Source organism: Lycium ferocissimum, chromosome 3 (genome assembly GCF_029784015.1).
Source record: "Lycium ferocissimum isolate CSIRO_LF1 chromosome 3, AGI_CSIRO_Lferr_CH_V1, whole genome shotgun sequence".
In the NCBI taxonomy this organism is placed as follows: Eukaryota; Viridiplantae; Streptophyta; class Magnoliopsida; order Solanales; family Solanaceae; genus Lycium; species Lycium ferocissimum.
The window spans coordinates 58,580,726-58,608,188 of NC_081344.1; the positions used below are offsets into that span (position 1 = coordinate 58,580,726).

Here is a 27,463-nt window from a genome sequence, read left to right on the forward strand (position 1 = left end):
AAAGATTGAATATTTGTTGTACTTCTTGATTGATAATTGCTTTGTGATTAGTTATTTGAGTTGAGCATGCATATCCTTGATGTTTTATCTGTATTAGTAGCTTAATGATGCTATATATTTACTCTATGAAATGTGTATGTCTCTTTCTCTCTTGATATCTTGTACAATTTGAAGGAAATGAACACTATGTAAAGTTCGCCACTACTCTGTTGGGGGTGATAGTATCATACTAAGCTTCTACACTGTGTGTGCAGGTATGAATCCTAGTACCAGTGGTGTCTATGAGTGAGATTAAAATCTAAATCTGAGATTTAATCTTTGAACTGCTTGCCTTGTCCTGTAGTGGCTACAGTCTTGTCCATTCCCTGTATTTGTAGCTTTCTTCCAGTTGGACATTGTATTTCCGAAATACATTTGTATTTTTCATTTCTTGTTGTTCATGACTAGCATCACCGGTTCTTGTGATATATTATGATTAATTCGCTGCACTATTTATCAGATTTTGGTGTTATTTATGTTATTTACTTGTGTTTCTAATGGGTTTTTGATTCGTCTATTGAAGTGAATATACTACAAGAAATATGACTTTTAACGATCACTTCTTAACGAAGGGACATGAATCCGGTCGTTATAAATATATTTATAGCGACAAACTTTTTTTCCGGTCATTAAAGCCAATTTTTAGCTTAACATTAACAAGGGGATAATATTCCGTCTTTAAAACACATAATAACCGGTCGTTGAAACTATAATCAATAAAAAATAGGCGCTACTTTTTCCCTCTTTTTCCTTTTCCCCCAACCCAGCCCCCCTCTCTCTCAAAAATAAAACATTATGCATCGATGAAAACACACGCACGGTTCCCGAAGAATAAAATAACTCCAACATGGTCCACCAGCAACTGCTATCAAAAGTAAGTTCTAGGAGAAGCAAAATTGTTACAGTACGTTTATGGGAGAAGAAAAATTGTTCGTCACCTCTGTCGGCATCAATTGTTCATCTTAGAGCTCCTTCTCAAGGTATGATTCGAAACTTTACCTTTTTATATGTTAATTTTGGTTCAAATTAATAGGATTATGATCACACTTGTAGATATATGGATGTTGGTGCTGCTTTGGTGGTGTTGGTGTTCAAGAATCTTATCGATTTCAATTATCCTAATTTAGGGTATTTTTAATTTGTGCTTAGAAAGAATTTGTGGCATGGTCGATTTCAATGTGCAATTCCATATCCACTGCTTTCGATTTGTGTTATTCTCTTTTTTTCTCCTTCTTCGTGGACTAACTTCTGTGTTCCTTTATGATGAGTTTAAAATTTAAGTCTTTCTCTAATTAGTTTTTCAAAAATTTAGAACCCTAGAGGAATAAAGCACAAAAACAGTGATTCTGATGGTGGAAGCTTAACTGTGATTTGCTTTTTGTTGGGTGCTATCATATAAAGGTATATCTATTGAGTTTTAGATATTTGCTTGATGACGGAGTTTTAGCTTTTCACTGAATTATTATATTTTCAGTTTATAGCTTGTTGGAACAAATCATGTGATGGTTTGTTATGCTTTATTTAATTTTGCACAATCTCTTTTAGAGAATTGTTGTTCAGTTCTTATGGAAAAGGTGACATCTTTTAGGTTCTTTCTTCCACCTAATGTGATTATTTCTTTATCTTTGTTTTGTTTATGTGCAAGTTAAAGTTAAATAGATAGCTTTATTCTATGTAATATTGGGGTTAACTATAAAATGTGCATTTTGTTTTTGCTCTATGAGCTATTTACATACCCAACAAGAAAAGCAATCAAGCAAATTATTTGTAGCATAGGAATGAGACATTTTAAGATTTTTGGACTTCTGGACTTGCTTTGTCTACCATAGAAGTGAATGACTTAAATTTTCGGTGTGACCCTGCATTGTTGGTACATATTCAGTGGAGTGCTAAGAGTCCATATTCTTTAATAAAATGGTGCACTTTTAGGCACGAGCTGAGCTTCCGTCACATTTTTTTAAGGAGACAACCTCAAGTGAGTTCTATCAGCAATAAAAGAATGCACAGTTTATTGATCATTTTGTCTGAAAAACATCTCTAAAATCAAATTTACTGTTAAATTTCTCCTTGCTGCTATTCAGAAAAATAGTTTATTGCGTCGTTCCAAAATATAAGCATCTAGATTCTCAAAAATAGAGTTGTCTTTTTATTAATTCCCCTTTTTGCTCTTTTATCTGGCGCGAAAGAAATAAATCTTTCTACTTTATAGTTTTGGCCTCAGAGATTCGTAAGAGTAATCATGATAGCTAGGAAGAATTGAAGAGTAGATAAAATCGTGATATATAACTATAAAATTAATGACCCACTGCGTCCTCCATCGTGACCTTATAGACTACATTTAGTCTTACTGCATTACTGAACAAGAATCTATTTTTTTCATTAGTCGGAACATGGAAATGATATTTTGGCATGTTCACTGTATTCTTAAGCTATGTTTCTTCAATTTCTTACTAAAAACGACTGCAGTAATCGTACTTAGATGATACTCTGGCATTGGCTTATTTTTGGTTTCGTTGTTTCCTCTCATACATGGACTAGAAGCAAGTTTCTAGAAGTAATCCAAACAGCTAGAGATTACATTTAGTTTTTGTTCCTTAACTTAAAGCTATGCCACGCACTTATTTACCATTTTATACTTAATATGTATTTTTCTTCTCTCTGTTTTAAATGTATTCTATTTCTTCTTCTCTGTTTCAGTTTTTTGTCTTCAATGAAGCGAGCGCTTTGCTTCTTGCATCACACTTTAAGCGAAGCGGGTCCTTGTCTCTGTTTTCTGATTCGCGCTTTCAAAAGCACTGATCATATAAAGGTAAAAGGCTAGCATGTTGTACGAAAGGTTCAACCTCGTGATTATTTTGACGTGCAAAAAAAGGATGATGAGTTTGAGGAGTTAAATAATAAGAATATGATGCTTTATTCTGAATGTGTATCTATGAGTCTGATTGTGCTTCTGACTATTTGTACAGATGGAATTTACTTAGTGTTAGATTGTTTCTCTGTATAGTGTGTTTGTGTTCCTGTATATTCTCTGTAATAGTCATTGTATAGTTCTTGAACTTGCTAAACTTCACCAAGTCTCTTTAATAGTCATTGTATGGTTCTTGGGTTAGCTTAAACATATTCGACTTCTTTTTGTATTAGGTTGACATGAATCCATCAAAATTTCATAAGCCTGAAACCATCAACTTCAAAGACTATTAAGCATGCATACATACCAGCTGGTGCCTTAGCAAGGGGACGAGGACAAAGCATAAGAGCTTTGGGCTCCATTAGATTAAGAGCCTGTTTGGATTGGCTTATTTTAGGTGCTTTTAAGCCAAAATATATATTTGTAGTGTTTGGGTAAAATAAAAAAGTGCTTTTAAGCACTTGTTTTTAAGCTAAAATGACCAAATTTAGCCAAAGCCATAAGCTAGAATTCCTAACTTATGGATTTGGCTTATAAGTCAAAAGTCATAAGTCCATCAAACGGGCTCTAAGTGTTGATAGATAACTCCAATTGGCAAAAGTAAAATAATAAAGCAGTAGCTTTTTGTCGAATGAGCTAGTACAGAATAATAGCCTTGTGCCCCCTGGTTTTGATCCAATGGAAGATGATGTTCCCCTCGCTCAAGAAGCTGAAGTGATGCAAGACACTCAGAGAAGTGAAATAAGTATTTTATTTTCTTAAGTTGTATTTTTTTTGTTAGTGGACGCGAGCGATTTTTATGTTTGACATTATAAACTGAAATTTGCAGGTCCATGTGAATATGAAAAGGCAAAAAAAAGTGAGGAAAGAAGAGGTGTAAAAATGTTGCAGGACTCAAAGCTGGAGAGAAGTTGAGTTATTTTTTACCAGCATCGACTTGTTGGGAAGCATCACCGCTCATTTACGAGATAATTAGGTGTTAGTTCATGATTGTAATATGTGCCCATTGCAGGTACACTCTTGGGCGGATATCGAGGAAGAGTAGTTGGAATATATGTGGGAAGCTACAACTATAAGTTAAGCATTACTTTCTTGATTTATTTTTCAAGCTTGATGCATGTCAACTAACTTGTATGTGTTCTTTTGCGTGCCATAATATTTACGCTCGATGTATTTATGAACACTCCATTATTTTGAACTCTTTTTGGTTTTAACTTATTGGTTTTGCTGTTGGTTGTAAACAGTCCCTGCAAGACACAAATCTCAGTTTCATAAAATCTACCACAACTCTATTAGTCACACATAGAACTAGAATAGTTATCAAGTCCTTGCTATGAGTTTCAAGAATCAAGATCCTCTTCGTTTCCTAGAAATAATACCATAGATTTTGCAGGATTAATTTTTTGGTGTCAATCCACTTAGCCTATTTAAATAAGGCTCTCTCAAAAGAAACCATATGGTTCATTTCTTTATAGTGTTGCCCTCCTATTTCAATATTATCTGCCAAACAAAAGTGACAAAATGATGTTGTGATGTTTTTAATTTTGAATTGTACTGTGCAAAATGAAAATAAGCAAGTAATCAGAGCTAACGGCTGAGTGGCTCTCATTGTTATTTAGAGAACTCACTTTATCGCTTAAATAGCATGGAAGCTAGGGGAAGCGAGTGGGGCCGCCCCAGAAGGCTGAGGGTGACAAAGGGTAGCATGAAGCGACTGCTTCTGTTCAAGAGGCAGAAGCGACTGAAACATGCACTTCATTTATTTTCACAAAAAAAAAAAAAAATCGACTTTAAAGAGAAAAAGATGCAACTTTTTTATCTAGTTAACTGCTCTTTGCCTTGGTCTGGGGTTTGCAAGTCACGACTGATTTATCTTCTTTGATGCTCTCTGCCTCCTCTGTTATCGCTGCTTCTTTCTCTTCTTCTTTTCTCTGATCTGATATCACTGCTACTGCTGCAGCTTTAATTTTTTTCGTTTCTCCTTTTCTGTTAGCTATTGCTGCTACTGCAGATACTTTTTTCTTTCTATTCTTCTCTTATACTGTTGTGTTCATCTGCTTCTTCGGACTTCAGCTATTGTTTTATTTATTTTTTTGTCATTCTTTTTTCTCTTTATTAATTTAATTGATTTATCTAATGTGTTTTTTGTTTTTCTATTTGCTCTCTATTTTTCTATTTGCTCTCTATTTTTCCAGTAGGCAATAGCTCTATTGTAGACTTTAATTTAGTTTCTCTTTGCTTCATTTATTTGCAACTAACCAATATAATGCATGCACTCAAACGCTCCTGCTGCAACAAACATGGTCGTTAACGAATTTTGATCGTGATAACTTGTTCATCTCAATGTTGATGTATGAAAAATCACTCATTGCTCTTAGAGCCCTACTTAGAGGTACTTCTGTAGTTCAAGCCAGAAATTGAGGGTAAAAAACTAGTTATGCCTTTTTTTTTTTTTTTTTTTTTTTTTTTTTTTGGTGTTCTTATATTTAAGGGAGAGATGATTGACTGACTTCTCCTCTTTACAAGAATGAGGTAGTTTTTTGTATATGTTTTAAAAGTTCGAATCTAAGCAGTCACTGCATATTAAAAGTTCGAATCTAAGCAGTCACTGCATATTAAAAGTTCGAATCTAAGCAGTCACTGCATCTCTGCAGTAGAACTTAGAAAACTCAAGTGCCCAAGTTTGAGCATAGTTACTTTCCATTTTTTCCAAGGAGTCGTGTTTAGATTACTGTACATTAGAACTGAATTTAAGGAGTTTAACAGAGACATTTGAGGTATAAGAGTCGTATTTTTGGTGCTCCAATTGAATTATTTGCCTAACTAATAACAATCTACTTGGCTCAATAATATTCTGTGTGCTATTCACATTATAGAGTACCTACAACAATCTGTTTCTTATTCCTTTGCCATCCGTAACACATTCGAGATTTTGTGAAAGACGCCGTTTTATTTTTGCTCAGATGAATATTTAAGGACAACTGAAGAAAAGCAGTTTGATAAGTTAATTACAAAAAAAATGTCAAAACATATTGGGCACTATAATTACAAAAGCTTCCCAAGCTCTCTCCTATCCTTTAAAGCGATAATGTTATTCATTTAATTCACTAGAGTTCTTTATTCTCTGTGTTTATTTTTTGGTTATTGACATTCAACAATACAAGAAAAAAGTGGACACATTTCTCTATCTTTATGTTGGGAAATCATCTAAGTTTGCTGGATTATCTGGTATATATAAGTTAGTGTTCATTTGCTTTATTAGATACTTCATGTTTCACATCTCTGTGTGATGATTGAGCACAAATTGAGGTCTCCTCTTTCTTCATTTTGATGGTTTATTTGTTGTTGCTAAACTGACATAAATTTCTTCTTTTATCAGATTAAGAATTTGAAGTCGATCCTATCCTTGAAGAAAGTGCAGAGCAAAATTGAAGTACAAAAAGTTTTTATTTTGTTAGTGGTGGTTTAAAGATGATGTCTTATGCACACATGCTACTTTTTTCTATTTTAGGAGTAATGAAAAATGATGTCATGCAATTTGGATGTGTATATTTTTTGGTAATGTGATACTTTAGTTCTTTGTATTGACGAATAACATTGATGTTTTAATGAATATTGATTATTTGGTTTATTTTAGGATGTGTTTGTGGGTGTGAAACCATATGAAATAATTAAGCATTACTATTTGGTATATAAATTTTTGAAATTATATATGTTTATTAAAATTTCACATTAGCGAAGGGAAATATGGTCACTAAATGCACTTGCGATGACCAATTAGTTGTCGTCATTAAATACTTTTAACAGCCGGATAGTTGATTAACGAAGGGACAATCCTGTTGCTATAAAGGATATATAACGACCGGAATATATGTCGTCGCTAAAGAATCTTTAACGACTGGATTTAAAAACCGGTCGTTAACTTTTAACGACGGAGCTTTTAATGACCGGCGACGACCGGATTTGTTCCGGTCGTTATTGACCTCTAGCGACTGGAATTGGACTTTTAATGACTGGATTTCCCTTCGCTAAAAGCCTATTTTCTTGCAGAAATGTCTTGGTTCGTCTGATTTGACGCAATTGGGTGCCATCACGGTTTAAATGGGGAATTGGATCGTGACAAAAATACAAAAAGATGCTCTTTTTGAGGAAAATTGATTTTGTTTTTAAAGAGGTTATCATGTTTAACCATGACAAGCTAGAGTGATTGTCGTTGGTGCGTGTATTATTGTTAAATCGGTGATCTATAATGTAAAATTTATGGTGGTTTTTAATTTTCAACATTTCAACACAAATTTCCCCATATCAAGTGTTTAATGTCGGGTGTTGTGATCTGTCGTAGATATAGATATCGATTACCATTAAGAATGATCTTTTTCTGTATTAGTGTGAGTTGGTAAAAAAACAAACATAATATAAAATTTGTGATGTAAGCTTGCTTAGAATAAGGGCAATAAACTTTAATCTGTTTGACTTATAGATCATTGCATAAACTGGAATAAATCGAACCCCCTTAATGGCTATCTCATGGATCCACCTCTCTATCGTGGCATATTTTACTATTGAAGGCGAAACATAAACTTTATCCTATTTGTTAATCTTATTCATGAAAAAAATCTCACTGCAATGCTCCAATATGTACGTCTTGATCGTTGACGTCCAATATTACACTGTTGCCTAAAAGTTGAACTAATGAATATATAATTCAGGTTGCAATATGCAAAGACTCATGGAAGTTCCAAGAATCCAGATAATAGAGATACTAATAGAGATAAAGTTAGAAATGATTAGGTTAGTCATATCCCATTTAATTAATCAAAAGTTACAAACGACCATCGATGCTTAATGACATTTCTCATTCTTGGAAAAGTTACAATAACGTGACATTAGGTCAATGGAGATGTCTCGAAGTCAAAACCTTGATTAAGAAAAGCACTAGCTATCCATAGCTTCAAATTGCCAAAGTTTATGTCCACCTCACATTCTCTAACCTGTTTATCCATTCACACAACAAAAAGACACAAAGATTACCATACATATATATATATATATATATATATATATATATATATATATATATATATATATATATATATATATATATTTCCAATAACCGAGATATGTGAAAAGGAATTGTTATTTAACTAATACTCTCTTTGTCCGAATTTATATGGCACCTTTCGAATTTCGAGAGTTAAACTTTTTAATTTTGACAGTAAATTTGACATGGAATATTTAAGTGTTTTTCAAATAAAATTTACATCTTAAAACTAAACGTAAAGAGTAATATAAGTCATAACAATTAATAATTTAAAATATTTAAAAGATGGACTTTTGAAATCCAAAAGGTCCAACATGAATTGAGATTGAGGGTTAATAAGTTTGTAGGGGATTAACTATATTAAAACTTACATTAAGACTGAACGTCAAAATATAATCATCGGTAGAAGTAGCCAAGTTGGAATTTTGAACATTGAATCCAGTGAGAGACTCAAGAGCTTTGAAAAGAGAAGCTGCAATTTGTCGCCCTTTTTTGCAAACTAATCTCACGTAAAATCCTTTTTCTTCTACTTGAGAAACATCCATCTGCAACAGGTTGTCATGTTAATTATACCTTCTTCTTTTTTTTTTCAAAGAGTTAGGAAGTATTTGGTTTTAGTAAAATTAAAACGAACCTTTGTTATTTTCTTGATTGCTGGATAATAGCTCGTGAAATTCATTTTCTTGGCATTTTGAAATTGTCCACCTTGATTATTGTTCATTCCGTTGAGTGATGTCTCAAAATTTGCTATTTCTACTTTTAGTTTCTTGGCTTTCGTTTGCAACCCTTGTACGTATAGTATTGCATCTCCAATTATAGAGGCTTTATCCATCTGCCCATAACAAACATTTCAGTCAGAACTAGTGTTTAACCCAACAACAAAGTGTCACAAGCCTCATCATGGAAAAAAGATTCATGCACCAATTACAATGTATATTTTTTTTTTTACATTATCAATTTTTCATATTGTAATTAGTGCATATAGTTAAGTTTTTTAACCCTATAGAGTTCCAATTAAGTTACTCCCTCCGTCCCAATTCATGTGAAATAATTTGACTGAGCGCAAGTTTGATAAAAGGAGAAAGACTTTTGAAAACTTGTGGTCTATAATAAGTCATATAAATTTCTGTGGCTATAAATCATCTCATTAAGGGTAAAATTTTAAGTTTAAAGTTAAATTGTTACTAAATATAGAAAGATATCATTATTTTTGAGATTGACTAATAAAAAGAAACATACCTTTGTGATATTAGGAACCAATGATCGCAAAGCATAAAGCTTCTCCTTCATTCTTCCTCTCCTTTTCCGCTCGGAAATCAAAGTTCTCGACCGGTCAGTCCTCGTGCATTTCTTCGTTGGCGTTCCCGGTGTCACCCTTGTGGCCGTGGTAGTCGTTGTGGCTGAAGATTCACCACAATCATTGTCTTCCCCTTCCTCTTCCTCATCCTCATCCTCGTCCTCATCTTGGTGGAACTTAACTTCTCCAGGAAGGGAAGTATACAGTGAAATAGGATCAGGCATGCTTGTAGCATTCCAATTATAGAAATCCATCGATGTGGCCTCAAAACAACTTGTAATGTGTTCACAAGCATAAGTTGGGCAAAACTTTACAATAGGGTCAGCATTTTCACCCCTAATGAGATCAATGAATTGCTCAAAATTAGCCTCGTCCAAGAAATTAATGAGCCCGATATCATTAACATTATTTTCCATTGGCATTATTGATGCGATATTAACACTCTCCATTTTTTTTTTCTTCTTTTTTGTAATATTGTTCCCTCTTTTTTACTCATTCAGTAAGATGAGTTGATGGTGAGAGGTCTACGGGGGATTTATAGATGGTGCAAAGAATTATTTTATTAATTAGAAGGGAATCGAATATAGTATCTTGCAGTTGTTAGAACTAATATTTAAACACTTATAAGGGTAGTTGACAAATGATGGAGATGGTGTTTTAATGTAATGTACTTCTTCTTCTTAGTTTAATTCTCTTTAGAATTATTATATTTAGGTATCAAATAAACCTGCACCAGGTTCAGACTACTATTTTGGGTTTAGCATTGATGATGAAGGAGAGGACGTCATGATCTAATTTTACTTATTTAAGTAAAGATTCTTGTCGATATTTTATTTGTGCCTCAATATATTATAATTAGGACTAAGACATTATTTAATATACCCACTACTCTCACTTTGCAACTCCATCCACGCAAGTATAAACTTTACACATCACGAACTGAAATCGACTTGGCATATAAAGTATAAACAAAAACTTAGTGATTGAAAGTAGTCTATGTAATGTTTAACTTCTTGTTGAATTTGCAAAGAGAGGGTAGTAAGAACATTAAATCATATACAACCACAATAGATGGACTCAAACTAATATTCATCGACCAAATTTTTACGTAAATACAGTATAAGACTGCACTTTATATAAACATAAATCCTATAAATACATGAAACATGCCTTGAGATACATTCTTATTACTAAATCAAACAATTAATTAACACTCATTCTCATCTTAATTTGTAACTTAGCCATGATAATTCAGTATGGCTGATGCTAACATTGAGTATAGATATTTTTTTACACCATCCTCTCTTTCATCACCAGTAATATAATTTACAACTACAAATGTAGTTGATCTACGTAAATATATTGTTTGTTTGGCATTATATCAATGGTGATGAAAGAAAGGATGGTGTAAAAAAATATCTATACTCAATGTTAGCATCAGCCATACTGAACTATCATGGCTAAGTTAAAAATTAAGATGAGAATGAGTGTTGATTAATTGTATGATTTAGTGATAAGATTGTATCTCAAGGCTAGGATTTATGTTAATATAAAGTGCAGTCTTATACAGTATTCACGTAAAAATTTGGTTGATGAATATTAGTTTGAGTCCATCTATTGTGGTTGTATATGATTTAATGTTCTTACTGCCTCTCTTTGCAACTTCAACAAGAAGTTAAACAATACATAGACTACTTTTGATCACTAAGTTTTTGTTTGGCATTAAAATTTAACATATTAATTGTAAGAATGGGATCAGGGATTACAAAACTTTTTCTCAAATTGATACGATGTCTTTAGGTCTCAAAATAGTTTACTTAATTGCTAATCATATACGACATGTTTTATGCTTTTAATGTTCCGGACGATGTTTTTAGATTTTGAGTTTAAACTTTATCCACTATTTTGATATGCAAGTTTTAACATATCTGTAGTTTGATTATTTATCTTTTAAATTGTTATCTGTTATAAAACAATAGAAGAAATTTGGGGGGAAAAAAGAACTTGGCTTTGCATTGGAAGCGTATTTGTTGTTAACCTTAGTACAAATGCCAAATAACTTGAAAGATAATAAGTTGATGAGCTAATGAAATTTTTTAACAGAGGTTACAAGACTACCGACATAATAGAATAATCAAAAGTATACAAAGTAAAAGCAACTTGATTTTAAATTAAATATTACTAAGAGGCTATGTTGTTTCTAATAGTAGAAAAGTCATATTTTTGTTGGGATCGACTAAAAGAAAAGTGTGCTGTGGAGAAACCGAGAAAGTAATTTTTTTTCTTGTGGATATTCCAATTTAGACTCTAAATTTTCCTCACAGAACTTCCAAACTAAGAGATCTAGATGTGTTAGAGATTATCATCATTGCCTTGTTGGATTAGATTACATTAGATCCTCAGTAGCGGCGCATGGTCAACGTGTGCCTCACAGCTCGTAGGACAGCAAGCACACGTGCATCAACCCAAGATTCGATCATTGATTTGTGCATATAAAATTCCTTCCACAGCTTTAGCTGATGTCCTAGTTTTCCGGAGTAGTTTGACAAATATAATACATACTAATATTGTTACTCCTAACATTGCTAGGCGTCATGGCCAGTCAAAAAGATGATTTGGATATTTAGGTTTGGAGAAAAAGACAAAGATCAATAATATATCATTCTTTTAATAATCCCTTGTTGCAGCGTATGAAATAAGACTAAAATCTTTCAAGAGATTGAAAGTCGAAACTTCTTGGATATCTCAAAGGGGTAAAGTTTTACCCGCCCTTTACTCTGCTTGCTTTTGACTCCCTATGAGCCCTTACTTTTTCGGAGGGTCGGCGGGACATGGGAGCCTCAGCTCATGCATCGGTTTACCGAAATAACCTCTTCTCTCCCACTTCCTTCCTCTCTTGGGCGGTCTGGTCTTTACCTTGAAATTGGAATCGGAAAGGGCGTAATCGAAGAAATTTCAATCACAAGAAAGAAAGCCTGAACGAAAGAAAGCTGACCAGAAGTGAAGCTTATCCAGGGGATGTTTTTATTTGCATTCACGCCTTTTGGAAAGAGCCGCTAAATTAAGTTCTAGTGTTTTATATGTCACTCGATGACTTGAGTAAGAGGTCGTTGAGGATGGTCAAAGCAATGGAGTTTTCCGAGGGGCAGCTCCTGCTGTAGGGGGATACCCTCAATCAGCTTCTTTAAACTTTTTCCTTCTTTAGGCTCCCAATTTCTCTCTTTAGGCTCCCAATTTCCCTCTTTAGGCCCCGAATTTCCTTCTTTTGGTCCAGAACAACCAATTAGCAAATTCTATAGTATAGATTTTCTGAATAAAAAAGAAGTGTTAGTAAGAACTAGCACTAGACTTCTTCCCACATGTTGTATCTCTTTGCTTACCCCTCTTTACCCCCGTCCGATAGGTGCTATATATAGTGGGCGATTTACCTAGTAATCGGCCGCTTTAGAAAAGATGAGCTCTACCAGTCTCGCATAGACTTGCTTCGCACCTGTGTCAAAAGCCAGTTGAGTTTTTACTCTTCAGTACGAATGATAAAGCAAGTTACTTTAGATGGGCTAATAGAAGGGGAGCTTTGGCGTAACTATTAAAGTTGCAGCCATGTGATCACGAGATCACAGGTTTGAGCCGTGGATACAGCCACTTGCAGAAATGCAGAGTAAGGCTGAGTACAATAGACTCTTGTGATCCGGCGCTTCCCCGAACCCCGTGCATAGCATGAGCTTAGTGCACCTGGTTGCCCTTTTTTTATTGGGCTAATATTCCGTTTTAGTTCATATGTTTGTAAGAGGAAGTTTAAGCGCTACAAAAAAATGAGTAATTTGTGGAGGTTTTAGCCTCCTCTAGCAACTAGCGAAGGCTAAAATTGCAACTTTCAACCTCCGAAAATTACTCATTTTTTTGTAGCAAGGTTGATAACTCAAATGCATTCGTGATTTTATATTTTTCCATTACTTAAGCATCCTTGTTTGTAATATGACTGATAGAGTGTAATTTAAACTCTGTGACGATTACAGAATATTTAGTTCTCTCTAACTTTTATTTTTTGCACGACTGTTTATCAGTAGAGGCTTCGTTACTTTATTAGGATTGGTAAGGTAAAGTCTAGCCCCCTTTGCTCGTACTTCTCCGTTTTGAGGAATAGTTTTTAATATTAATAAAAGGCTGCTAAACAAATTGTTTAGTACAGTAAATTCGATTAAAAATCAACTTTTTATCTACTGTCACTGAAGATAGTAAATATCTATTTTCTTATTGTCCAAGGGTGACCCAAGGTTGGCAAGTTTTTTAGTTTAACCCACCATCTAATATAACAGACTGGATTAAAATACTTTGCTAGGACTCAACAACGAAGGTTAAGCAAAACATTAATATTTATATATCAATTCTTGTGAAGGATAACACTGAAGGCCCAATTACTTGAAGGCACTGTGCCACTTAGTCATTTAGATCTGGCCCAAATGTATTTTTACACTTGTTTTATACTAGTTTTAATTCATTGGATTCTTCTGTACATAGACAAATATTTTGAATGAATAAGTCAATAAGTTCATTTCTCATTTTTGCACCGACTTCTCTCTCTCTCTCTCTCTCTCTCTTCTCAACACGCTAGGGTTTCTTTCAATTATCCACCATTGTTGCTCGATTGAGCAGCTTAACGTAGTATCAGAGCAGAGTATAAGAATCACCTAGCCATTAGCTCTCATCCGATAGTAACCTCGGCAGATATCTCGAAAGTTTCATTTGGATTTTTCAAAGTGTTCGAAGTTTTTGATCTTTCTGATGTTGGTTCCATTGAACGATGGTTCTCCTCTGGTCTTCTCTCTTGAGTATTCCTGAGTTTGTGATGGCTTCGATTTGCAGTAATTCTCAATGATTTTGGGATTTCGACAGTTTATAGGGTTTCACAGTTGAACAAGGCCTTTACATCTTCAGGTTAGAAGAAGTCTGGTATCATCTACTCTATTCTTAGTAATTCATTGTATATCAACTACTAAATTCTAACTTTCACTGCTTTGCTGAGTTATGTTATTTTCATATAGTCGAAAATCTCTGTTATATGTATAATCATGGGTTTGGTTCCAAACAATACCAATGGCAATGCGACTAGGACATCGACTAACCCTAGTGCTGAAGGTTGTAGTCCTTTCTTACTTGATTCCTCATATACTTTCTATGTGAATCCTTTTGATAGCCCTGGTAGCCAGCTGGTGGTTTTCCCCTTCACTGGATGTGGTTTGTTTCTTGGAGGAGTAGTACGTTGACTCTGTATCAGCTAAGAACAAACTAGAGCTTATTGATGGTAAACTAGCAAACCCACAGCTGATTCTACATACTTTCCCTATTATGAAAGATGTAATGACATGGTGAAGGCTTAGATAACCAACTCTATGTTTAGGGAAATTGCCATTAGTGTAATGTGTATGAAAATTGCGAAGGAAGTACGGGAGGATATTAATCAAAGATTTGGGAATTCTAATAGTTCTACAGACATTCATATTCAAAGGGAAATTGCTTCCACAAGTCAGGGTTCTTCTGACATAGCCACTTACTTCACCAATCTTAGAAGCTTATGGGATGAATTCAATTGTTCATATGTTGGGCTAGTCTACACATGTGGAGCTTTACCCAAGTTCATAGAGGACCAACAACTTTTAAATGGTTTGAATGATTCTTCCTCTACTGTCAAGAGTGACATCTTGATGATGAAGCCCCTTCTTTCCATAAATAAGTCATACTCTCTCTTATAACAAGATAGGAGTCAAAGAGACATTCCTTCATCTAATCCAAGTTTTTCAAGTGACTCTACTGCTTTCCTAAGTTCTGGTCCTCATAACAATCTTAACAAACTTAGTCAGAAGGTACATTTTGAGCCAAGAAGGGGTACAGAACCTGATGTTCCTACTGGTGGTCTTTATTGCAAAAACTGTAAAAAGACAAATCATACCATTGACAAATGTTATAGGTTACATGGTTTTCCTTCTTGTTTTAAGTTCACAAAGTACAGAAAATCAGCCTCTTGTGTCCAAACTGAGGTACTTCCATCTCTTTCTGGTCCTTCATCTTTCCAAATAACTATTCCAACTCTGGCTCATGGTTTCACTCCAGAGCAAATTCAACAACTTCAGACTATGTTCCAACAAGCTCGAATGTCCTCTCCTGGTTATAGTTCTGACCCTGCTTCTTTAAAGGATTTAGGTTTTGCTCATTTTACAGATTTTTTTTACTGCCTATCTTTGTAAATTTTGTAGGACCTCATGTGTGTGCAACTTCTCAATTAAGGATTAACCCTTGGATACTAGATTCTATGGCCACTAACCATGTGACCCCTCACAAACATATACTTCAAAACATCTCACTATTACCTAAACCTTTCCTTGTCACTCTCCCTAATGGATATAAAGTAAGGGTTATGGATATAAAGTAAGGGTTATATCAACTGGGTCTCTGTAGCTTAGAAATGATATAACCTTACTGAATGTTCTCTTAGTTCCTTCCTTTCAAATCAATTTGATTTCTTTACATCAACTTATTTCTAAGTTAAATTGTATATCCTTGCTTACTGAACATCATTGCTATTTACGAGGCCCTTCTTAGAAGAGGCCACTGGTAATTGGTAAAGCTATTGGGAGGTCTATTACTTTCATCTAGATGCTGACCTTTTTCCTTCCCCATCCACCGGTTCATCACAACTTTCAGCTACATGCCATGATTCTACTTTTCTTACTAATGCTTGTAATAATCTCATTCTTACTAATGCTTGTAATATTCTCAATTCTACTGCTCCCTTTGAGATTCTTCTTGTAATAAGAGCTCTGATATTAGTTCTAATCATGTTCTAGTTGCATATAATCATTTCAATTCTATTAATGCTTCTGTGAATTCCTATTCTACTTGTAATCAAAATTATCTTGTGAATAAAATGAATATGTTTTGGCATCAAAGGCTCTGACATATGCCTTTCCACAAAATGAAATTTGTCATTTTTCTCTCAGAGAAAGGTTCTTCCAAACAACCTTTTATTTGTCCAGTCTTCCCTATGGCTAAACAACAAATATTAACCTTCCATGATAGCACAATTCATTCTACAACACCATTTCTACTAGTACATGTTGTTACATGGGGACCCTATAACACTAGGACTTATAATAGATTTCGGTGTTTTTTTTTTTACATTAGTGGATGATTACACAACGGTAACCTGGACCCATATTCTTTCTTGCCAAAGCACTTCAATGGTTACTGCCCATTTCACTCTAAAGTCCAAACATTTAGATCAGACAATGCTTTTGAGCTTGGCAGTAGTGCTGAAGCTATTGCTTTTTTTTTTTTTTTAAGCCAAGGTATACTTCACCAAACTACCATTCCACATATCCCACAATAAAATGAGGTTGTGGAAAGGAAACACAAACATCTTCTTGAGGTTTCTAGAGCCCTTCTTTTCTAGTCATATCTTTCTCTCAAATATTGGGTGATTGCATGCTTACTTCAACATACCTCATCAATAGAATGGCTCCAGTTGTTTTAAATCAGTTTTCTCCCTTTGAGAAACTTCGTCAACTCCCACCTACTTATAAGCATCTTAGATCTTTTGGATGTTTTTGCTTTGCCACCTCTCCCAAGGCCAGCAAAGACAAATTCCAATCTAGAGCAATTAAATCTCTTTTCTTAGGCTATCCTTGTGATAAGAAGGGTTACAAAATTCTGAATCTCAACGCCCACTCCATATTTTACTCTAGAGATGTCATGTTCATGAGCACATATTCCCTTACACTTCCTCCTCTCCTTCTGTTTTTCCTCCCTATGTTGTACCTGCTTTTGTGGACTCTGCTTCTAGTATTTTGTTTTCCTCATATTGTTCTATCTTCTCCCCCAGCTTCTTCACATTCTATACAACACTCTCCTCATATATCTTCTTTCCCTCCTCTCCATCCTGCTCCTCCACTGCCATTGCCACCTCCTGGTTTAAAGTTTTTCCTCCATAATTTCCTCCTACTGCTCATGTTCCTTCTCCTAGAACTTCTGCAAGGGCCAAACATCAACCTTCCTACTTATTTGATATATCTGCTCCACTGTTTTCGGTTCCTCCAAGGTCTTTTCTAGTTATGTTCACATGTATGAACCTCAGTTTTACCAATAGGCTGATACTCAATGTTCTCGGTGAGAGGACATGCTAAAGGAATTTCAAGCTCTTGATGCAAACCACACATTGGATATTGTTCCTCTCCCTTTTTATAAGAAAGTCATCCCATGTAAATGGATTTACAAAATCATACAAAAGGCTGATTGTTCCATTGAGAGATACAAAGCTGGGCTTGTGATTAGGGGAGATACTCAAAGAGAGGGTATTGACTTCACTGAGACTTTCTCCCCAGTCATCAAACTTACCACTATCAGGTGTTTGCTCACGCTTGCTATAAAAAAGGGTTGGATAGTTTTCCAACTAGATGAGAAGAATTCCTTTTTCATGGTGATCTCCATGAAGAGGTTTATATAAAGGTACCCCTTGGTCTTGCTGTTTCTCCCTCTTCATTTGCTTCTATTCCGGTTTGCAGACTTAGAAAGTCACTATATGGTCCTAGGCAGGCTTCCAGGCAGTGGTTTTCTGTTTTGTAGAGGCTATACTTCTAGTATGAATGATTATTCCCTTTTTACCAAGTATTCCTCTAGTTCTTTAATATTATTGACAGTATATGTTGATGACATACTGCTGGAAGGAATGATCTGGCTGAACTTAATTCATTGAAACAATTTTTGGTTGCCCAATTCAAAATTAAGGATTTGTGAAATGTTCATTATTTTCTTGATCTGGAATTTTCTCCTACTCCCCATGGCTATATCATGAGTCAATATATATATATATATATATATATATATATACACACCACTGATTTACTTAAAGAGTTCAATTGTCATCATTTCACTCCAATAATCACTTTTTTGGATTGTTCTACCAAGCTCACTTTGGACATGGGGGAACCACTTTCTGATCCTAGTATCTATAGAAGATTGATTGGCAAGCTCAATTTTCTACAACATACAAGGCCTGGTATCACCTTCATTGTTCAACATTTAAGTCAATTTCTACAATAGCATTAAGTTCCACATATGATAGTTGTATTACATGTTCTTAGTATCTCTCACAGAATCCAACACAGGGTATTTTGCTTTTCAATTCTTCTAATACTTCTCTCAAAGCATACTCTGATTCTGACCGGACTGCATGCTCCATATCTCGCAAGTCTGTATCTGGCTATTTAATTTCACTAGGTGGTGGTCCTGTCTCTTGGAAAAGCAAGAAACAACCCACTATTTCATTGTCACTATTGAGATTGACTATAGAGCCCTTCAAAAGGTGGTTGCTGAAATTTTTTGGCCTCTCCGGCTTCTGGGTAATCTTGGGTTGCCAATTACTGCTCATGTTCCTATTTTCTGTGATAGCTAGGCCGCTATACATATGGCCAACCATCCTGTTTTTCATGAGCTACTAAGTACATCGAGATAGATTGTCTCACTATGTTCATGAATGTTTGCACTCTCAATTGGTTACTTTGAATTATAGTTTCCACTATTGATCAGTTGGCTGATATTATGACTAAAACTCTTCCAAGTGTAGTCCATCATGGCATTTTATACAAGCTAGGGGTGTACAAACCTTGTAGCTTGAGGGAGGGGGTGTGAACGATAGCACTAAAGGCCCAATTACCTGAAGGTACTCAAGCCCACTTAGTCAATTTGATCCGGCCCAAATGTATTTTTACACTTGTTTTGTACTAGTTTTAATTCATTGGATTCTTTTGTATAAAGACAGATATTTTGAATGAGCAGTCAACGAGTTCATTTCTCATTTTTGCACCAACTTGTTTCTCTCTCTCTCTCTCTCTCTCTCTCTCTCTCTCTCTCTCTCTCTCTCTCTCTCTCTCTCTCTCTCTCTCTCAACCCTCTAGGGTTTCTTTCAATTATCCGCCATTCTTTCTAGATTGAGCAGCTTAACAATTCTATTACTAAAATCCTTTGAAATATTTAGTTAAACCACAACGTAACTATTTTCACAAAAGGAGTAGTTAAGCTCTGACATACGATTTAATAATATGTCAGTTGCTGGACATTGACAATAGCTTTACTATTCTGGTCAAATGGACGCCTCTACCTCCTAATGCTTATAAACTCAACATACAATGTACCTTCAACACATCTACTAGTAATGGTGGGGTAGAAGGACTTATCATAAATGTTGAGTAGTTGCTGACTCAATAATAGTTGAGCTTAAAATGAAGTTTTTATGATTTGACAAAAGTGTATCTAGGAGACAATCAAGTACAAGGGAGATATAATGAAGGCATTGAAGAACCAGACGTCCAAACAGATCTACCAAGAATTCAGTAAAGCAATCACAATAGGAGAGGAACTACTCAAAGAAACTTGTCCTTATAGAGGATCATTGGAGACTGTCGAAGAGCTATTTCATGCCAACTAGGAGAACTGGAATATTGACTCATTCCTATTCAATAAAAGGTTGGACTTCAAGTTATGGAAAACCATAAACTTAACACATGGAATTAGGATTGAGGTAGGAAAAAGAGAAGCTGACCCGCATACAAGAAAAGAAGGAAATCCAAGTCAAACAAGGATTGACTTTCAGATATAATTATGAAATCAATACTTGGTTGGATTTGAAAAAGACAAGACGACAACTACTTCTACATAAACAAACCAGCTCTGGAACTTAACCACAATCACATTCAACAAGAGGTGTCAAGAGTGAGCGGAGTTAACATTTGAGTCTCTAAAGAGCCAGCTATATACCGACAAAGAACCCGAGCCTATCAAGATTTATCATTTAGTTCTTATTGTTGACACCTAATTTTTGACCTCCGATAATTTTACTTAATTATTTAGAGTCCCTGGATTACAGACAGAGTAGAATTTTACAAAATTATCCCGGTGTTATTTTTCCATTACATTTGGCAAAACACCAGCAAAAGAACAACCGCATGTCATTTTTACATTTTTAGCGTATTTTCAAGATAATACAAGAGTATTTATATATTTTTCTCAAAAAATTGTTAATCACAAGTTATTTGTTTTAAGCATTTACAATTAGTCATCATTTGGTGTTCTACTCCATCAAAGTTGAGGGATTTGAATCAATTAAGTGAAACGATAAGTGCAATTTATTTTCGATTAAATCAAGTGTCTAAATTAGGATTTATTTGTTGGAATTCATCTCGATTTTAATTAAAACAATTTGAGGCAAATGAAGGTGTTTATATTTTATAATTATAGTATTCAAAATTTTCCAAAAATACTACGTATAGATGTGTGTGTGTGTATGTATCTCTATATATATATATATATATATATATATATATATATATATATATATATATATATATATATATATATATATATATAGATACACACACACGTGTATAGTCATACGATATACATAAAGAGGGTATAGGCCCATTCCTTTATTTTAAGAATCTGGCCGGGTCCAGCCCAAAGGGAATTGACCCAACCCAGTCATGCAATAATATATATACTCCCTCATCCCCAAAACAAACGAACCCTAAAGGGACAACCGTGAATTTTCAGCTAGGGTTCGTGAATCCTAGCGCCGTCATGACCCCTCTCTCTCTCTCTCTCCTCTGCTAGAATGTTGCCAGAAATGGCAAATTCGCAGAGGAAACAGGTTGGTGCAGGTCTTGAGAGGTCGAAAAGAGTAAAGCAGTTATAGCTCCATCCTTGCAACACCTCTATATCACCAAACCTCACCCCAAACATGACCTAAAGGTATGATCCCACCCCTTTCTCCTATTTTTCCTCTTTTTTCCCGTTGAATTGGCTTGATAAGCATTAATTGATCCTATACTTTCTCGTTTGAACCCTCGAATCCGATTGGTTCCTTGAGAACCGATTGGATCGAGGGAATAGGGTTGGAAATCGAGTTGTTCGTTTCAATTTTGGGTTAATCCGAGTCGTTCATTTTGAAATCCAAGTGTATTTTTCCAGAAATTGTTACTGGTACCACATCGATAGAATTAAGTTTTGGACATATGTTATCCTCACATTTAGAAAGGAGAAGACACGAGAAAAAAAAACCCAAATTTGAGCTCTTACACCCGAGATTAGGGTTATCAGCTCAATTTTTTTTTTATTTTTTTCACTTAACTATAAGAAGTTGAGTTCTTAGTTTAAATATTTGATTTTTCTTTGTTTGTGTGGCTGAGTTATATTTTGGAAGCATAAAGAAGGCTCCAGTCCATTCTTGCTCCGGATGCACTCAAAAAAGGTAATAATTTACTATTTTATTGCTTTTTATTCAAGTTCCTACCTATGTAAATGATAGTTTGATATAGTTGATTGTTACATGAGTAGTTAAATATAGTTTAGTATTAATAATATGCTTAGTTTAATGTTTATTGCTTAAGTAATGATGTTTTTTTATTTGGCTTGAGTTATGTTAAAGGTTTATCAATCCCATACTTGTTTGATTGCTTCTGATTATGATAGTTTGGCTTAGATAGTGACTGTTCTGACCTGTTTGAATTGATCTCTGAGTGATATTGTTTGAATGAGAGTGCATTTGGGTAGTCTGAAAGGTCTTTTGACACTGTTAATGAAAAGTGGATCTAAGACAGCCTTAAGATGATCTTTGCTTTGTCTAAAATGGTTAACCAACTAGTAAAATAGGTTTGTTAATTGTTGACAGTAGTTATACTTGGTTTAACTCAATGATGAGATGCCAGATTCTCAAAATGACATTAAGAAAGAACTTCAAAGGTTGGCGTGTGTTAACATAAAGTGTGTACGTGCTATATGTAGAGATGTTGTCTTTCCCAAGATTAATCACCTAAAACTTGAGAATTAAAGAGGTAAAAGAAGAAGAGAAATAATGGGAAAGTTTTGGTGCAAGTCTGTCCAGGTCCCTTTGTGAAACTGCTTGTACTATTTTGGATGTTGTGGTTTAAAAGTTAAAATAAATAGTAGTCATGGTCAAGAGGGAGACTAATGGTGATGTTTAGGTTTTCTGTAAAGCTAAAATGAGTTGTATTTGATTATGTCTTTCTTTATCATGTATAAATTTGTCCTAAAGGAGAGTATGTATGCTTTGAGATGCTGTATGATATAAAAGAACAAAAATTACTTAATGATTAGAGCTTTGGATTGGGTTGCCTTAAACAATAATCCGAGTCACTGTCATCTAAATATTTATGTTGGGATTGTTTTAGTGATCTTGCTTGTATGATCATAAGTGCTCATAAGCAAACCAAAAACCACTTGACAAGTAGAGGATCCTTTATAAGGCACCTTAAAGAGAGGACAGGGAAGAAGCAAGTCCAACTTGGTTTATAGTACCCTCCTCCAGATAGAAGGTTCCATGACATACTTTGAAAGTCTATGGGGTTGGTCTTTGTTATGTGGATGCATCAATAATTCTTCATCCTCATCACTGAATCAAAGGCTGGCAATAAAATTGTTATATCTCGCATTTCGCACGTCGGAATATTTTTAAGTTGGTTGCGAAGAATTATGGACAAGGTTATCTCTCGACTTTGTTTAACGACAAATGGTTCATGATTTTGTTGGAAGGAAGCATTAAGGAAAATTTGAGACTAAGAATGCATTATGAGAAAAATTTAAAAATTCATGAAATGAGAATGAGGTGGGCCATGTGTCACGCCCCAGTTTCCGAGGGACGTGATGGGCACCCGACCTCGATTTAAGGCCGAGCGAACCCGCAGACCTTCATCACACACGTAAAATTTTTCTCAACCAGACTAAAATGTAATACATATCAAATCAAATAAAGTCTGTAATATGACCAAAAATATATACACAGCACTGTACAACACGTCGGCCGATGAGGCCGCTCACACAACTGGCATTCTATACCCACACCACTGTCTGCAAAGTCTCTAGTACCATCCAGAAGACATAACGTACATACTCAGACTCAGCAGTGCTCCAGAAGGAATTGGAGCTCACCAATCACGCTGGGACATCTTCAACTCATCTGTGGGTACCTGCGCGGCATGAAACGCAGCCCCCCCCCCCGAAGAACGTGGGGTCGATAAAAAATGTATCGAGTATGTAGTGCCGTAAAACTATAAACATAACATAACCAAAATTAGGAGTACGTAAATAGGATCGACAGAACTATAATCGTACTCAAGAATACGGACCGTAAAAACAAGACCTTAGTTGTATCCGTGCGTACAAGCACGACGGACAAAATCGTAGACGAGAATCGGAATACAGATGCATACCGGACGTTTTACGGACCGTAATCGGAGCGTACGTACGTAGTATATCGACGGATTGCAAACGCAACGTACGTACGTAGGTATATATAGACAAAACCGAAATCGAACCGAATACGAGTGAGCGTAATGTCGACGCGTATCCTATGTACCGATACGGATTATGCAACGTACAAAATGTCCGAGGCAACTCATACGTGCGTACGGATCGTTCGAACATACGAATGCCGCAGTACGCATCGTACATACCTTACGTATCGTACGTACGTACGTAATATCGTACAAATCGACTCATATGCGAGCGAGCGAACGTACGCAGTATCGAAACGCATCATATCCATACGCGGATAACGGTATCCGGCCTTTCGAGGGACGCGTACGAATCAGAATCATATATCAGATATGCATATAATCAGAACGCCGTAGCGTACATATATCAGAACCCGGCCCTCCAGTGAGGGGCGCGGTAACAGAACCCGGCCCTCTAGTACGGGACGCGGTGAACAGACAGATCAAATCAGATGCCATCCTGGCCACCACCCCATACATCAAATCATAATATCATAAAACAGAACCCGGCCCGCCTATGAGGGACGCGGTGAACCATGCAGAGAGGTGCACGATAACAGAACCTGGCCCGGGACACAGTGAGCAGACGTAACAGACGGTGCAGCGTAATGCGCACGATAACATATCAGAACCTGGCCCGGGACGCAGTGAAAGATACATTGAGCCTTGCACGAGCAGAGTAGTGCAGAAACATATGCATATAAATCAAGACTCGACAGACAGATACACTTACCGATATCTGAGGCTCAAACAAGTTTCTGATCAGTTTCTACCAAACGTTGGGATTATCGTATCAGAACGCCAGAGCGTATCACATCGGGTGGTCGAAGCATGTTATATCAGAACGGACATTCCGGCGCAAATCCGAATCGTTCACAGAAGTCAGGAACATTTAACTTACAGAGCTTTCAGAGAACAGAGGTGACAGACATACCCAGCTACCATACAGACAGACATACCCAGTTACCATACAGACAGACATATCCAGTTACCATACAGACAGACATATCCAGTTACCATACAGACAGACATACATAAGGAGGGTATTAGGAATTGTGGGCCCACTTCGCACAAAATCGAGATAACATACAGAAGTTAGAAATGTTCATACTTACAGAACTCTTTTAGTCACAGAACCTTCTTATACTTATTCATTAATCAAACATACACAACTTAATGATACTAACATAATCACATATGACATAAATCAGAATCATAAACAGACTCAGAAACCAAGAGCGGATTTTCCCCAAATACACATTATGTCACAACTTAACGGTTCTAGGACATGCCATAAAAGAAAAAGGTAAGCCTTACATACCTGCGCCGCCTTGCTAGCTATACTTGTTCATCCCAACTTGCTTATCTACATTCAAAAGGACCCATATGATCATTAGATTCATCGACTTGTGCTTGCCTTAACTTTTCATACAAGTCCACTTATAAGCTACCGAAATTTCGTAAAGATTTCCTCCGTAAATACGACATCCCCGAGATTGTCACTCGCCAACCGTTAGTCAACAACAATCCGGAATTCAACCCGCCAAACTATTAACAACAATACCAATAATCAATCCCAAGATGCGTTCTTCCATCAACAATTTCTATCATACAATTCAATGCCATTTCAATATATTCCATTCACTTTACATAACATTCCAAGAGCTCAATTGACATACTATCTTATCCAAAACCTTCCACTCCAACCATGATCATATATTTCATTATCGTAACTATACATTAACTTCGACAACCACTTTCATTTTATGTCACATAATTTACGACGACGATAACTAGAATGTCAAATTTCCTCCAATTACCATAGCTTACCAAATGACATTATTCTTAGCCACAATCACATTATACATATTTTCTTAGCAACACAACATAACATGACACACGACCACACTTACATGTACACTGCCGCCCTTCACATTTTAACACCATAATTTTTACTCACTTCTTATACATTACAACAACAACAAACAACACACCACATAAATTCATCCATTCTTTCCATACCAACCAGCCACCATTCGGTCACACCACACTTTACACAACTTCACACATTTCATTTATTCTAACATTACATAATCCATGACATGACAATCAAATTACTACATAGACTTAATTCCTTATTCCTATTTCATATCATGCTCACGGCTACAACTTCCACTTCACACATAACACCATATTTTCATAAACTCCTTCCATTTCTACATATCACAACATGCATCAATACACATAAAACACATAAGGAAGATGGAATCTTACCCTTTTTTCTCCAACCCACCCTCTCGGCTACGTGCCTTGGTTCTTGCAAACAAATGGCTTTCTTCTTCGAACAATCGCTCCACGTCGACGAGGGCCTCCCAATTGGTATAAAAACATGAAGAGAAAAATTTTTCTTGTTCACAACATAGGGGCCGGTTCGGCCGCCCCCTATGGCCGAACCCCTCCTCAATTTTTCTTTTTTTTCTCTCTCTTGTCTCTCTTCTTAAAATATGACTCCCTTCTCTCTTATATATATATATATAGTCATCTTATGCATGTGAGTTCTCACTCTCTCCCTCTCCTCTCTCTAGACTTTTCTTTCTTTTTCTTTTTAATTTCTAGACTTTTCTTCATTTTTTTTCCAAAAGATGACTTAATTCTTTTTTTTTTTCTTTCCTCCCTTTTATTTTGGCCACATGGCCTTTTGCAAGATTTTTCTAGGGCATTGTAAAATGACCATTTTGCCCTAGCCTTTCCACAAAATTACCTTAATGCCATTTTGCAAATTTCCCTTTTTGCCCTCCGTCTTTCTCAATATTTTCTTAAACTATTTTGCACATTTTCCTTTTCCGCCCTTGACTTATCTCGACATTTCCTTACTAACAATATTCGTAAACAATATTCATAACCTACTTGTTCCTTAAAATAATTTGGAAAATGGCTTTGCCTTTAACATTCGACAACTATATCGAAATCTTCGAACGCACAAAGTGCGGGCCATAACATCCTCCCCCTCTTTAGAACATTCGTCCTCGAATGTTCAACTGACCTTATGGGGTCTTATGTCACTTCGGGAGGGGGTCTCTTTGCATCAACGATCCTTCTTTCCAATTCCGCGTAAAACATAGCAAAATTCCTTATCATAAATTTTTCCCTTTTATTTTTGGTCGATACCCTCACATACGAAATATCATACATGTTCATATGCACATACACATACCACTAGTATCAACTAACCCACAAAATACTTCCAGACACCGTTCAAGCCTATCCAAATTTCCAGAACCGTAACATACTTCCTGTCCCTTCTTAGCCTCGCCTGTGGCATTCTATATGACCTGTCGTGGTTTCCAATCATTCCGTACATATTTAATTTCCTTTAGGCCACCCTGGATTGTTGTTTGTCTCTTACACTCAAATTCATGAAATTTCTTCATACTTCCTGTGGGTCACCCATCATGAGATTGCTCTCGTGAGCACGCTTAACTTTGAAACTTTGGTAAATTCCGGTGCCTTAGGGCCGAGATAATCGCGTAAATTTTCTCATACGACCTTTATTGCATGATTCGGGGTGTGAAAGTCTTACATACTCCGAACACGTCCATAGCACGTCCTTTCTCGCAAAATTACCATTTTACCCTTTTCCGTCCTTACTATTCCGAACCCGCCGCAGCAATTCCCAACAACATCTCACGCATCATACCACCTCATATCGTACCATATTACATCGCATGATATCATGTCATGCCAAATCATAGCCGTACAGGGCTTCCGGTTTCTGATAATAGAACAAATATGTCAAGACTCACCTTCGTATCTTTCCATATCCTCATTCATCCCCTTCCGCC

At 35.8% G+C, this 27,463-nt stretch overlaps 2 protein-coding genes across 15 annotated transcripts; one reads left to right on the forward strand and one right to left on the reverse strand.

The window, feature by feature from the left end:
* The first annotated feature begins 573 nt into the window (after positions 1-573).
* On the forward strand, positions 574-6,578 carry LOC132050316 (uncharacterized). 14 transcript variants are annotated; one of them, XM_059441516.1, is made up of 6 exons: positions 574-1,019; positions 2,737-2,848; positions 3,593-3,692; positions 3,777-3,857; positions 3,960-4,023; positions 6,327-6,578. In XM_059441516.1, the coding sequence occupies exons 2-6, from the start codon at positions 2,750-2,752 to the stop codon at positions 6,337-6,339; spliced, it is 357 nt and encodes a 118-aa protein (XP_059297499.1). In that variant the 5' UTR covers positions 574-1,019; positions 2,737-2,749; the 3' UTR covers positions 6,340-6,578. The 14 variants fall into 14 exon arrangements, 1 of the variants encoding a protein (XP_059297499.1); XR_009413374.1 differs by lacking the exon at positions 3,593-3,692 and having other exon boundaries at positions 585-1,019; positions 3,960-5,479; XR_009413373.1 differs by lacking the exon at positions 3,593-3,692 and adding an exon at positions 1,352-1,440 and having other exon boundaries at positions 587-1,019; positions 3,777-5,479.
* A 1,146-nt stretch (positions 6,579-7,724) lies between these two features.
* LOC132051144 (transcription factor FER-LIKE IRON DEFICIENCY-INDUCED TRANSCRIPTION FACTOR-like) lies at positions 7,725-9,780 on the reverse strand. Its single transcript, XM_059442415.1, has 4 exons — positions 9,228-9,780; positions 8,623-8,820; positions 8,360-8,533; positions 7,725-7,938 (listed from the first exon to the last, which is right to left on the reverse strand). The coding sequence occupies exons 1-4, from the start codon at positions 9,732-9,734 to the stop codon at positions 7,834-7,836; spliced, it is 984 nt and encodes a 327-aa protein (XP_059298398.1). The 5' UTR covers positions 9,735-9,780; the 3' UTR covers positions 7,725-7,833.
* Positions 9,781-27,463: the final 17,683 nt, after the last annotated feature.